At 43.6% G+C, this 15,315-nt stretch overlaps 1 protein-coding gene across 1 annotated transcript in view; it reads right to left on the bottom strand.

The window, feature by feature from the left end:
* The window catches only part of OLA1 (Obg like ATPase 1), a 178,076-nt gene extending 167,515 nt beyond the window's left edge, over positions 1 to 10,561 (bottom strand). Inside the window, exons 1-2 of the mRNA XM_033231094.1 lie at positions 10,362 to 10,561; positions 8,647 to 8,747 (exon numbers count right to left, since the gene is read on the bottom strand). Coding sequence (XP_033086985.1) covers positions 8,647 to 8,747 — 101 coding nt within the window. The 5' untranslated portion in view covers positions 10,362 to 10,561. The remainder of the gene's footprint in view (positions 1 to 8,646; positions 8,748 to 10,361) is intronic.
* Positions 10,562 to 15,315: the final 4,754 nt, after the last annotated feature.

Raw genomic sequence — 15,315 nt, 5'->3', positions numbered from 1 at the left:
TTTCTTTATATCCTTATTCCATATGCTTTTTTTATATCTTTAAAATGTGTGCTTTTTTTTAAACTTTTTTGTTAAAAACCAAGACATAAACACATACATTAACCCAGGCCTACCCGGAGTCAGATCATCAATATCACTGTCTTCCACCTACATATTTTGTCCCACAGGAAGGTTTCTAGGGGCAATAACACACATGGAGCTGTCATCTCCTTTGATAACAATGCCTCCTTTTGGAACACGTCCTGAAGGAACTGCCTAAGGCTGTTTTACAGTTACTTCTTTTTTTGTAAGTAGAAAGAGTACACTCTAAAGTAACAATAAAAATTACAGTATAGGCTGGGCATGGAGGCTCATGCCTGTAATCCCAGCACAAAGAGGCTGAGGCAAAAAGAACGCTTGAAGCCAGGAGTTCCAAGACCAGCCTAGGCAACACAGGAAGTCCCCATTTAACATAAAATCCACAGTGTATATATTTTTTTAATTACCCAGGTGGGACGGGGTGTGTGTGTAGTCCCAGCTATACTCAGGTGGCTGAGGCAGGAGGATTGCTTGAGCCCAGGAGCTCTAGGCTACAGTAAGCTATGAGCAGGCCACTGTACTCCAGCCCGGGCAACAGAGCAAGACTCTGTCTCAAAAAACAGACAAAAATTAACTATAGTAAGTACATAAGCCAGTAACACAGTTGTTTATTATCAATTATTACATACTGTACATAATTGTACATGCTATACTTTTATATGACTGGCAGCACAGGCTTGTTTACACTAGCATCACCGCAAACGTGAGTAATGCCTTGCACTACAATATCACCAGGTGGTAGAATATTTTCACCTCCATTATAATCTTATGGGACCTCCATCATATATGCAGTCAGTCATTGACCAACATCATTATGCAGCACTTGTCTGTAATAGGCATCCCAGAAAGGGAATAAAGTAGAAGATTATCTTCAAAGTGCTAGAAGAATAACTGTTAACCTAGAATTCTACCCAGTGAAAATATCTTTCAAAATGAAGAAGTCATAAGCACATGAAAAGATGTCAATATTCTTAGCCATCAAGAAAACACCAATTAGCCAGGCCCAGTGGCTCATGCCTGTAATCCCAGCACTTTGGGAGGCCGAGGCAGGCAGATCACCTGAGGTCAGGAGTTTGAGACCAGCCTGGTCAACATGGTGAAACCCTGGCTCTACTAAAAATACAAAAATTACCCGGTGGTGGTGCACGCCTATAATCCCAGTTACTCAGGAGGCTGAGACAGGAGAATCACTTGAACCCAGAAGGTGGAGGCTGCAGTGAGCCAAGACTGTGCCACAGAACTCCAGCCTGGGCAACAGAGTAAGACTCTGTGTCCAAAAAAAGAACAGAAAAAACAATCAAAAACTTCGCAACTTGGCTATACTCAAAAAGATAACAACAAGTGTTGACAAGGATGTGGAATATTGGAACCCACATACACTGCTTGTGCACATATAAAATGCTGCAGCCACTTTGGAAAACAGTTTGGCAGTCCTCAATAGTTAAATATACAGTCACATATGACCCAGAAATTCTACTCCTAAATATATACCTAAGAGAAATAAAATCATATGTTGAAATAAAAATTTATGTATCCTAAGGCTGAAGCAGACAGAGTACAAATAACATATTGTACTCAAATATAAAATATGTTGTATAGAACTGAAATGTACTGTGGTGTCAGAAAGTAGAAAGCACTCAAAAAATAAAGAGGACATGTCAAAAGGAATATAAGTGAACATAAAGGCTCCTAATCACCAAAAAAACAACAGTAATGGATTATAACCCAAAGAATAAGAATCTATACTGATATAAATAAATTATAATCAAATACATGAATGAATGGAAAACTCTTTTGTACAACAGGGTTTTACACAATAGAATTTCCATTGTTCCTTCCATAAACTATTTCTTCTAAATGTAGAAGACATAAGGGATATTTTTTAATCACGATTTGGCAAACATCACCATAATAACTATTTCAGTAAGAATCAATAATAGATGCCAAAATTAGGGGGCAAAAGCATGAGAAACAATATATGTACATAATTTCAAAGGACCTCCTACAAGATGCTTATTAATTGCAATGGGAAAAATAATAACCCTTTCAGTGAAGAAATCTGTCAGACGGCAACGAGCAATCAAAGTTAACATCACCAAAAATGGACAAATCAACATCATGTGCTTTCTAATACACTGTATTGAAAAGCGTATGTCACTTCTATGCTCAAAAGTACATAATTTGAAATTAATCATGAGGAAACACCAGACAAACCCCAAATGAGGGCTATACACAATAACTGGCCAGTACTCTTCAAAAGTGTCAAGGACATCAAATACAAAAAGACTGAGAATGTGTTCCAGGTTAAAGGAAACTAAGGAAACATCATACTATAATTATCAAGATTTTAACACTTAGGGGATGTGAGCAGAAGATAAATCGGAATTTTTAAAACTATTTTTGCAACTGTGAGATTTTTTAAGCATGAAATTATTTCAAAAGAAATTTTTTTTCCCTTTATTGTCCAGGCTAGAGTGTAGTGGCTATTCAGAGATCTCACTACCCATCAGGACAGGAGTTTTCATCTGCTCTGTTTCTGACCTGGACCAGTTCAGGTATATGCAACCTAGAGAATAATTTTCCTCCTGTGAGTTCCTTTGAGCAATCAAGAATGGAGCTTCTAAAAAACAAGTGAGCTAAGAATCAACTAGGAAGACTTCTACGAACACATAGGCATCACATATTTTGTATTAGGAAAAACAGTGGACTGCAGTGGATTGATGATGGCCACACAGTTTTTGCCACTACTCCCATCAAGAGGTGGAGTCTATTTCCCCTCTCCCCATATCTCTGGGCTGGTGTCATGACTTGCCTTGACCAAAAGATTTCTGTATAAGTGCGCTATGCCACTGCCACACTTCCATTCTCTCAAGAGCCAGACACCAGGATATAAGGAAGCTTGGTCTAGAGACCATTTAGAAAGAGAACAAGGCCAAGTATACGAGAAGTGCCCCAGACTTCCAGCCAACCCTGCTAAGGTTCCAGATCTGTTAAAATGGCCATCTTGGATCTTCCAGTCTCAACGAGCCACCAGCTGAATGCAGTCACATGAGCCAATAAAAATTGTTACTATTTTAAACGATGAACTTTTGGAATGGTTTGCTACACAACTATAGGTAACTAAACAACGGTGATAATTCTGTTGTGATTCTTTCTCTTTTTTTTAGCATTTTCTACAACTTTTTCCCTCAGCAATAGTAAATGGCTTTTACAGATGCTGTGACTGGTCTGTAGAAAAATGGGAGAAGGCAATTTGCAGGGACACCAAAATGTATTCCCAGAAGATCAGCTAAGCAAGACAGTTACTCTCCTGGGGTAGTTTGTGAGTGTTTGAACAGAGTATACTAGTTGTCCATAATATCCATTTCCCCTTCTTTCAGAGTAATCTTTTTTTTTTTTTTTAAGACAGAGTCAGGTTGGAGTGCAGTGGTGCAATCTTGGCTTACTGCAACCTCTGCCTCCCAGGTTCAAGCCATTCTCCTGCCTCAACCTCCCGAGTAGCTGGGATTACAGGTGTGTGCCACCACACCCAGCTAATGTTTGTATTTTTAGTAGACATGGGGTTTCACCATGTTGGCCAGCCTGGGCTCAAACTCCTGACCTCAAGTGATCTGCTTGCCTCGGCCTCCCAAAGTGTTGGTATTACAGGCATGAGCCACTGTGCCCAGGCAAGAATAACAGAATTTTTAACTGTACATGTGGCTGTCAAAATAAAGACTACATTTCCTTGCCTTCCTCGCAACTAAATTCTTGTGACTAAATTCTGGACAAAGGGATGTTGGCAGAAGTATGGTATGGCAGTTTACAGGAAAAAGGCTGCTAGTCAAGTTTGGCCCCTCGTCCCTTCGGATAACCAGCTGCCTGGAATTCACACCTTAGACCAGCAGCTGCCCACCTTTTTGGCACCAGGGACTGGACCATGAATTGGCCGATGCAAGCCAATTTTTCCACAGACCAAGGGTGTGGGAGATGGTTTCAGGATGAAACTGCCCCATTTCAGATCACCAGGCTTAAGTTCGATTCTCATAAGGAGCGTGCAACCTAGATCCCTTGCATGTGCAGTTCACAACAGGGTCCACGCTCCTCTGAGAATCCAATGCTGCTGCTGACCTGACCGGAGGTGGAGCTAAGGTGGGAATGCTCACTCGCCTGCCGCCCACCTCCTGCCATGCGGCCTGGTTCCTCACACGCCACGGATCGGTACCAGTCCCCAGCATGAGGTTCAGGGACCCTAGCCCTAGACCATGAGAATGACACCATACCCTAGGGATTGCCAAGCCGTGAAGTGAAACGACCATGGGTTGCTGAGGACTTCATAAAGCAGGTCCACTATACCAATCTGTGACTGCAAAAGGTACATTTTTACATGAAAAAAACCACAACTAGTTACCTGGGGTTTTCTGATGTTCTTAATCGAATCTAATCCCATCTGATGCAGTACATAGCAACAAGAAGAGCTATCCCTCAAAGAAATAAAGAAGTTTGGAATACTGTATCAAAATGTACCTTCCCCCCAGTATTCTCTACTCCTCACAACAACAATAATACACTGGTCCAACAGGAGCTCATTTATAAAGGGTCACTGGGGTAAGAAAAAGCAGTACAGAACTACAAACCAAATCTCCATATTCTTTCTACGTCATTAAAAGAGGCCATTAAAACATGTCTCCTTGCCCGGCACCATGGCTCACACCTGTAATTCCAGCAGGCGTGAGCCAACACACCGGGCAAGGAGACACGTATTTTTGTTTTTTTTTCAGACGTAGTCTTGCTCTGTCGCCCAGGCTAGAGTGCAATAGTGCAATCTCAGCTCACTGCAACCTCTGCCTCCCGGGTTCAAGCAATTCTCCTGCCTCAGCCTCCTGAGTAGCTGGGATTACAGGTGCATGCCATCACACCCGGCTAATTTTTGTATTTTTAGTAGAGATAGGGTTTCACCATGTTGGTCAGGCTGGTCTCGAACTTCTGACCTTGTGATCCACCTGCCTCAGCCTCCCAAAGTGCTGGGATTACAGGTGTGAGCCACTGTGCCCAGCTGGAGACATGTTTTAATGTGAGACATGTTTTTGGAGGCTGAGGCGGGCAGATCGCTTGAGCTCAGGAGTTTGAAACCAGCCTGAGGGCAGCATGGTGAAACCCCATCTACAAAAAATACGAAAATTAACCAGGCATAGTGTTTTTTTGTGCCTGCAGTTCCAGCTATTCAGGAGGCTAAGGCGAGAGGACTGCTTGAGCCGGGGAGGTTGAGGCTGCAGTGAGCCATGATCATGCCACTGCACTCCAGCCTGGACAAGAGAATGAAATCTTGTTCAAAAAACAAAAACTAAAACATGTCTCTTTATCACTAAATCTACACCCAGCCGTCAAAGAGGAAATATGTATCCCATTAACAAATAATTACTAAATATCTACTATGTTCCTAACACCAGTCTAGGCACTAGAAATATACCAATAAGCAAGAACAAGACAATCCGTACCTTCACAGAACTTAAATTGTAATGGAGGGGAATGTCAAATCACTTATTAAATCAGATAATATATATAAAGCATTCAGAATAGTGACTGGCATATAGTAAATGTTCAATAAATATCTGATTCGCTATAAATATTACCTCTAAGTTTCTGGGTCATCAGCCTTATGCAGACTAAAAAGTAAGCCTTCCTATTCACCCAGCTAAAAACCAAGAGATTCTCTAGATGGTTTTGTACTGAATGTCCTTACTTTTGATCAGCAGGCCATCCTTTAGAGAACTGTCTCCCTCCCACAATCTTTATCTTGTAGACCTACACAGAAGCACACAGGTCCAGTCGGATTTCCTTACTCAGGAATTGGAATTACAGGAGAGACAGGAAATGAGAAACACCCAGAAGTCCAGGGATTCACATGGCTGAGCTCCACATGGACCTATTTCTGCCAGCACCACTTGGCTCCTACCCCTCTTGAGGCCTGGCTGTTCAGATCCTAATTCACTCATTCTAATAAACCTCTTTCTCTTGCTGAAAATAGCCAAAATTGTGTTGCTTACAAAGAATCCTACCTGATACAGTTGTGTGAAATAAGATCATTCTACAAAAAGTAGTGTTTACAACCAAATACAATTGCCAAAACTCATTAAACTGTACCTTTAAAATGAGTGAATTTTACTATTTGTGAAGTATACCTCAATGACACTGGGTGGGGAAAGCATTTTATTTAAAAGTGTAAACAGCACACTTATTCTGAATAATAAAATATTTTTAGGTTATTTCCATGTACATTAACTTCATTATGCTTTATAACTAAAAAGCTTATATGGTTATCCCTCCATAGCTGCAGGGAATTGGTTCTAATTCCAGCAGATCAAGTCCCTTATATACACCTTAATGGTGTAGTAAAATACCTAATGCAATGTAATTGATAGGTAAATAGTTGTTTACTATATTTTTTATTGTTGTATTGTCATTTTTTATTTAATTAAAAAAAAATTTTTTTTTTGAGACAGAGTCTCACTCTGTTGCCCAGACTGGGGTGCAGTGGCGGGATCTTGGCTCACTGCAACCTCTGCCCCGCCGGGCTCAAGCTATTCTCCTGCCCCAGCTTCCCGAGTATCTGGAATTAAAAGCTCCTGCCACCATGCCCGGCTAATTTTTTTTTTTTTTTTTTTTTTTTTTTTTTTTTTTAAGTAGAGAGGGGGTTTCACCATGTTGGTCAGGCCGGTTTCAAGCTCCTGACTTCAAGTGATACAGCCACCTCGGCCTCCCAAAGTGCTGAGATTATAGGCGTGAACCACCATGCCCAGCCAATTTTTTAAAAAATATTTTGATTTGAGATTTGTTGAATCCAAGGATGTGAAACCACAGATACAGAGGGTTGCCTATATGAACAGAAAACACTTAATATGGCCCATTTTAATACAGTCCCATTTAAAATCAAGTTGTAGTAACTGCAACAATTCTAGAATGAGAAGTATGTCAATATCTAAAAACTGTATCTTCCTTACTAGTGCAATAAAGCTCACAACATACATAATGATCATACCTTGCTTTCACGTTTATTGATAGCACCCTACAGTACTTTGATTAATTATTTGTTTTGCTTACATTTCGACTCTCTACTTAGTCTTACTCTGCAAGCAGACTATATCACAGCGGGAAACCCCTTCAAAATGAAAACCTCTTCAAGCTCCACGAAAGACTGAAATCAGGACAGTCACACTTGCTCATGTTTTACATGACATGAATTTAAGACATGCCTCACTTGGTCACACCATGCTCTATTCATTGAGGAATCCCTATGACAGGGGCTCCTCGGAATACCTAAGAACGGATTGTCCTACTTGCCACGAATCTAAAAGGCCACCCTTGATCTCACAAATCCACACTGAATATGTTACCTATGAGTACACCCTAATCACTTTTGAGATGTTTTATATTTTAAGGTTAGTGAAAGATTAAATAATGAAAAAGGAAGACTTGGGCCGGGCGCGGTGGCTCACACCTGTAATCCCAGCACTTTGGGAAGCCAACGCAGGCAGATCACTTGAGGCCAGGAGTTCAAGATCAGCCTGGCCAACATGGTGAAACTCCGTCTCTACTAAAATTACAAAAATTAGCCGGGCGTGGTGGCACGTGCCTGTAATCCCAGCTACCCGGGAGGCCAAGGCAGGATAATTGCTGGAACCAGGGAGGCAGAGGCTGCAGTGAGCCGAGACCATGCCACTGCACTCCAACCTGGGCAACAGAGCAAGACTCTGTCTCAAAAAAAAAAAAAAAAAAAGACTCTAAACACTTAAGTTGCATGTGTATAGATTTATGATAAACCCCATATATATTTACTATCACTTTCTTATTTGCAAATACTCAATTCACTGTAATTTTGAAAACATTACAGCCAGGCTCAGTGGCTCGTGCCTGTAATCCCAGCACTCTGGGAGGCTGAGGCTGGCGGATCATCTGAGGTTGGGTGTTCGAGACCAGACTGACCAACATGGTGAAACCCTGTTTCTACTAAAAATACAAAAATTAGCTGGGTGTGGCGGTGTGTGCCTGTAATCCCAGCTACTCAGGAAGCTGAGACAGGAGAATCACTTGAACCCGGGAGGCAGAGGTTGCAGTGAGTCAAGATCATGCCACTGGATTCCAGCCTGGGTAACAGATTGAGACTCTGTCTCAAAAAAAAAAAAGAAAAAGAAAAGAAAACATTACAAAAACTCAAATTTCTGCTCTCAGAACTTTCAGATTTAGACACTTTATAACAGCAACCCTTTTACCTACCAAGTTCCACTATGAAATCTAAAACTGTCACCCCCTTCTCCATCAAGCTTTTAGTGGAGCTTTCAAATCGATTTCCTAAAGCATCCTACTGCACAGCCTCCGGTAGCCAGCCTAGGTAGGTACCACACATAGCCAACCAGCACTGAAATCAATAAAATACATCTAAACTAAAGCCTAATTTTGCAACATTAATAGTCCAGCTTCCTGGCCTCTTTTCTTCAACTTAAATTTTAATTACCTCACGGTTCCCATTTCTACCATAGGACCCAAAATATTTACAAAATGAAAATCAGAAAAGCCCCAACGTTCACCTACCCAACATTTGGCAATCCAACAATACCAATTTTCAGTGAGGTTCCAAATCTTCCAATGATTGGGGGTGGTTTAATTCCGTCACCTCCCTTTTTAGGGGGCATCTGAAATACCAAAGCAAACATATGAACAAAACTTTTTACTATCCACATGGTCCCAAAACACATTTCATCACATAAAACACGTTATTGAATTAAGATTAAGAACAAAACATACTGTATATAGCAATCCAAAACTAACACAGAGCTAAATCCTTTTTTTAGCAAAAATTTTTAAAAAGTTCTGTAAACCTATCTGTTGTCAAAAAAGTCGCTATTGAGAAGTCCCAGAAAGACTGATCTAAAATCAATATTTGTTGGGCCAGGCACGGTGGCTCAGGCCTGTAATCCCAGCACTTTGGGAGACCGAGGTGGACAGATTGCTTGAGACCGGCAGTCGAGACCAGCCTGGCCAACACGGAGAAACCTCGTCTCTACTAAAAAAAAAATACAAAAAATTAGCCGGCTGTGGGGGCGCGTGCCTGTAATTCCAGCTACTAGGGAGGCTGAAGCTAGAGAACTGCTTGAAACGAGAGGCGGAGGTTGCACTGCGCGGAGATCACGCCCCTGGGCTCTGCCTGAGCGACAAAGCGAGGCTCTGTCTCAAATAAATAGATAAATAAAATCTTTGTGGCACCAGGAATCAAAGATAAACTAAGAGTTTAGCTACCAATCTTCCATCCAGACTGCTCACAAAACACTTTATTTCTTAACCTGATATATGGTTATATGAATGAAAGCATTTGGAAGCACGTACATAGATGAGAGTCAAAGAAAATTCCATTCTGGAACCACCAGTAACCAAGTCACTCTTCACACAAAACCATTCCTCTATAATCTGGAATCTTATTTCTCCCATTCGCCCACACTCCCCATTTTCACATAGATGAACACCCACCAGATACTGGGGTCCTTCCACCAAGTCCCTGCCACCTTTGGCACTGAAGGTACGGCTCATCAGTCCTCATAAGCAACCTCCATAATCTACACTATGGTTACTATTTCTAATCGTAAATTAATCGACGGAACTTTTTATTTACAAGTAGAAACTTTCTACTCTGTCCCTCACTAGTTCTGTCTCCAAATCATGCGTGCAGAATTACTCCCACTCTTGTACTGCAAAGTGAAATCACAAGGACCGCTAAGCTCACGTCTCAGAAGCTGGGAACTAAAACTGTCCCAGTATTCTGGCTAAGAGTTGTATCTCCTAGGACCACGCTGGGGCCATGCCCTTGTAGTAGTATTCCAGCCTCTGATCCCTGACCCCGAGGACCAGGAATTTCCCTTCTCAGCGTCCTGACACCTGTTCCTGGCCAACCCCCAGGCCTCCAAAGAACAGACACATGAACAGCGCCTGTCGGGTCCTCTGGCCTACTGAGGGGTGGCCGGCAGCCCACCCAAAGTGGGCCCCACCCCCATCCTCCTCTCCGGACTGGGCCATCGGGCGTCCCGGCCTCGGGAGAAGGCTTTCCCCACGGTTTTCCCGCGTGAGGTTAGGCCGATCTCCCGACTCGCGGCCTAGTTCGACAGCGCCTCATTCATCCACACACCCCCACGCCACCCGCTGCCCTGGCCCCATCTTGGCCACTGGGCCCGGGCCCCGCGCCAGCCTCAGGGCAATGAGCCCGGGCACCGAAGACCTGGCGGAGATCGCGCCCCCGGGCTCCCTGAGGGCCTCACCGTGCTCTGCCTGGGCGATGACACGGGGTCCCAGCGGCAGCTAGAGAAAGGTCCTGCCGGCAGCCGGAGGCGGGGAGGAAGGAGGAGAGAACGCAGGTCCGGCCCATCCGCCCAGCGGCACGCACGACGGCGGCGGCAGCGGCGGAACGGGCGGGCCGGGCGCAGAACGGCACCTGCGCGCAGGCCATGGGCCCCGCCCCTCCCCGCTTTGCCCGCGCGCCCCGCCCATTGGCCCGACAGGCCGGGGAGGCGGGAGCAGGGCGGGAGGAACCCAGGGTGGGAGGAGCCTCGCGACTGACGCGAGGGCTGGAGAGGGGTAAGGCGCTGGCCAGTCTATTCCCGGGAGTTCCATTCTTCCGCTTTAGCACGTGGGCTTCTCGGTTCTAGGTCTCCGCTTCCGCCCGGCTGCGCGGCCTGGGTTACCTGCTCACGTTCACTCGCGGGCCTGCAGCCCCGCGCTTCCCCAGCTGGACTGCGAAGCGCCTTGGGCCCTGACTTCCCTCCGGGAGATCCGGGGCGCCTGAAGTCAGGCAAACAGCCACACCAGCCCCGGGGACCGCGTGGCCGCTAGTCCATCTCCCTTTTCCTATAACTTTATTCGGTCAGTCCGTGCGGAGATAAGCTGTTAACTAAACGTTCTTAAAGGAAAAGGGGCTAAGGGAAACTTTAGTCTAAGGATTTCTTCCTCGCCTTATAGTTAAAGCGTCGCGCACAGGTACTGGATCACAGAATGCATTTAATTGAGCCAATTTCCTCCCTTTTCTTCTTGGTGGTTGAGAGCAGGGGCCTTTGAAATTGGAGGATTTCCAGTTTGGATTCCGCCACTCATTGTGTGACCCTAGACAAATTAACTTCGCTGTACTTCAGTTTCGTTCTGGATAAAATGAGGCTATTGAGACCACCTTATGAGGTTATTCGTGTGAGGATAAAATGAGACAATGCGTGTTGAGCTCGTAACAACAGAACCCAGCACATACAGAAAAGGCTTGTGAATAGTCTCTGTTGTTAATATTAGGATTTCATCACATCTCACCTACACCATGTCAACACCATGAGCGCCACTGGAAAAGGAATTCTTTCATTTAGGTCCTGGCCTTCAGATGCCATGCAGGTATTTGTTGTAATGAATATGATACCTGTCCAAAAATTGTGACATTAGAAGCTCGTTTTAAAGGGGTTAGTTGCTATTAATATTAAAGGATGTAAACTGGTTGCTATCCTCATGTTACAAGTGAGGGAACAATATCAGAAAGGTTGATTAATTTGGATGAAGTCACACGGCTAGCACATGGCAGCAGCATATTTCAAACCCCAGTCTAACTGAAAATCTGGCCGTAATCCCAGCACTTTGGGAGGCCAAGATAGGAGGACCAATTGAGCCTAGGAGTTGGAGAACAACCTGGACAACGTGGTGAGACCCCATCTCTACCAATAAAAACAAAAAAAAATTAGCTGGGAATGGTGGCACATACCTGTAGTCCCAGCTTCTGAGGAGGCTGAGGTGAGAGGACGGCTTGAGCCTGAGAGCTCAAGGCTGCAGTGAGCTATGATCACCTGTATCAGATGTTTTTCTCTACACTAAGGTGAGAGGTGAGAGCATAATGAGCCTGAGAAGTCTCCAGCCCAAGCAACAAAGCAAGACTCCATCTCATAAAAAAAAAAAAGAAAAAAAGCTCAAGAATCCCAGAGAGCCCTCTCTGCCCAGCAACCAGCCACTCCAATACTGATTGAAGATGTTCCCCAGTCATGGAGTACTAGAATCATCTTCAACGTATCACTGTCTTTTGGCCAAATCTAGCTACTTCTTCAATATCAGTATCTCTCAGATCTATCCATTTCCTTAAATTTACGCTATCAAGTTCTTAATCACTTGTTTCTCTATAACTACATCTTTCTTACCTGCACTTTTAACCACCTTTAAAGTGCCTTGCCAAAACAGGTTACACAAATCTCAGGCAGAATTCAGGAGTGGCCAGCTGCCGCTGCCAACGCTTGCCTGATAATACGACTCCATTTCCAACTCAACGTCACTGGGGGTAAATTTGTATTCACGAGAAAGATCTGATTGGCCCAGTTCCCATAAAGTCCCAGGTCCCATCAGCCATGGCTAGGTGGATAAGGGTCACATAGTCAAAACAGCTATATGAGTGACCTCGCCCTACCTACCAACAAAACACATAGTTCTCAGAAAAGATCCTAGTGGGTATCTACTATTCTACAATGCTAAAGGAAGACTCAGTGAAACAAACAGGATATTATAGTTAACACTGGCCAGGCATGGTGGCTCACGCCTGTAATCCCAGCACTTTGAGAGGCTAAGGTGGGCGGATCACCTGAGGTCAGGAGTTCGAGACCAGCCTGACCAACATGGAGAAACCCCGTCTCTACTAAAAATACAAAATTAGCCAGGCGTGGTGGCGCATACCACCTTCCCAGCTACTCAGGAAGGCTGAGACAGGAGAATCGCTTGAACCTATGAGGCGGAGGTTGCGGTGAACTGAGATTGCGCCATTGCACTCCAGCCTGGGCAACAAGAACAAAACTCTTGTCTCAAAAAAAACAAAAAACAAACAAACAAAAATGGTTAACACTAATGCCAAGCCTTTAAAAAGGGCCTTTAAACAGAGGAAAGTATGTTTTTGAGCCTTTGCATGAAGGGAAGTCTATTTAGTACCCATTGGGCTCAATGATTAAGTTAAACCTAGAGGAAAGAATTAGATGTAGTCTAGAATGAAAATTGAGCAAAAGATTTAGGTCAGAGGGGGAATGAGAATAGACCATCAGGTCAGGTCAATAGAAGGTTGCTACTATGGAAAGATCAATGGAATGAAAAAAAGTAGACAGAGCCTATGTTTTCACTCTTTGCTATCATTAGCCTCTCTGGATTTTTCTTTCCTTCCCAGGCCAGCCAATGACCAGGGATCAAGTGAGTTGACCTAAGGTCACAAAGGAAATAGAGAATGATTTGGGGTCAGTAATTTATCCCCAAATACAGAGTAGCTCCGCTGGAAATTCAAAGGTTTATTGATCCTGTACAGAAAGCTAAGCAACAGGAGACAGAAAGAGTACACAAAGAGAGAGGATGAGAAGGAAAAGAGGAAAATAGCAGCAACATGTTCACCATGTGCTAGCAAGGCCTGACTATACCTGTTGGCCAGCCCTGTCCACATCTGTGAGGGGCATAACAGAAAACAGAATAAGAGTAATAACTACACTAAAAGGGAAGTTGAGTCCTGATAATAACTTTAGGAGGGGAAGGGGACAAGTTGCACAAAAATAATTACCCTATATAGGTAGTTAACTTAAATTGCATTTTTATCTATTACCTGTATCAGATGTTTTTCTCGGTCTACACTAATCTTACTATCATATCCAGAATTCAGACAAAGGACTGGGATAGTCCCATATGCTTAGAATATCCTACTCTGAACATTTTTGTTATTGTCATTTATATAAAATTATGTTCTTGAACACCTACTCCATCCCAGGCATTGCTGTAGGCCTTAGAGTAGTGAAGAATAAGATAAATATGATCGGCTGGGCATGGTGGCTCAGGCCTGTAATCCCAGCACTTTGGAAGGCTGAGGTGGGTGGATCACAAGATCAGGAGATCGAGACCATCCTGGCTAACACGATGAAACCCCATCTCCACTAAAAATACAAAAAATTAGCTGGGCGTGGTGGCGGGCACCTGTAGTCCCAGCTACCCGGGAGGCTGAGGCAGGAGAATGGCGTGAACCAGGGAGGCGGAGCTTGCAGTGAGCCAAGATTGCGCCACTGCACTCCAGCCTGGGTGACAGAGCGAGACTCCGTTTCAAAAAAATATATATATATATATATATGTATATGTATATATATATATACACACACATATCCTTGCCCTGAAGAAGCTAGCAATCTAGTGGAGCAAACAAATAGGTGACTACATAAATAATTATATAACAAGCTGGTAAAATACATAGAAGGATACCTAAATACGTTAACTACAGTTTGAAAGTTTAAAATAAACCATCTTGGTTTTCACTTACCTTCACAACTTCTGATATTATGTACAAGGCAGTGCCTAATCATCATCCCCTTTCCTTTTCCATCACCAGCAGTAGCAGACCTTGTTAGGCATCAGCAAAGAAACAGATTTTCCATTTCTTTCTTTCTTTTTTTTCTTTTCTTTTCTTTTTCTTTTTTTTTTTAGACAGGGTCTTGCTCTGTTGCCCAGGCTGGAGTGCAGTGGCCAGATCACAGCTCACTGCAGTCTTGACCTCCTGGACTCAAGTGATCCTCCTATCTCAGCCTCCCAGGTAGCTGGGACTACAGGTGTGCACCACCATGCCAGGCCAATTTTTTTGTATTTTTTGTAGAGGCAAGGTTTTGCCATGGTGCCCAGGCTAGTCTCGAACTCCTAGAGTCAAACAAGCCACCCTCCTAAGCCTCCCAAAGTGCTGGGATTACAGACATGAGCCACTGTGCCCAGCCCAGATTTTCCATTGTCATTCTTACACTTGACAGAGTCTATTTTTTGAGTTATTGAAATTGGACTATAAGTTACTGGTGAAGTAAAACACAAGTAATCGATTGCTTCTATTCTAGAATTGCTCATAGTATTTGAAAGAATGCTGATTAAAAGAGTCATGTATCCTAGAAACTGCTGGAGTTTTGTTTTGTAATATCTATTGTAATTCATGAATAAAAATTTAGGAATTGTTTTGTTCTCGTTGTTAAGATACAACATCTCCCTATGTTGCCCAGGCTGGAATGGAGTAGTTGTTCACAGAAGTGCAGTGGCTATTCACCAAGGGTTGTTCATAGCACACTGCAGCCTTGACCTCCTGGGCTTAAGAGATCCTTCCACCTCAGCCTCCTAAGTAGCTGGGACTACAGGTGCATACCACCACACCCAGCTAATTTATTTTTCTTTGGTAGAGACAGGGCCTCAGAATGTTGCTCAGTCTAGATT

Source organism: Trachypithecus francoisi, unplaced genomic scaffold (genome assembly GCF_009764315.1).
Source record: "Trachypithecus francoisi isolate TF-2019V2 unplaced genomic scaffold, Tfra_2.0 Lachesis_group13, whole genome shotgun sequence".
NCBI lineage: Eukaryota > Metazoa > Chordata > Mammalia > Primates > Cercopithecidae > Trachypithecus > Trachypithecus francoisi.
The sequence above is the reverse complement of the archived record's forward strand: the minus strand, read 5'-3'. Positions and strand labels throughout refer to the sequence as shown.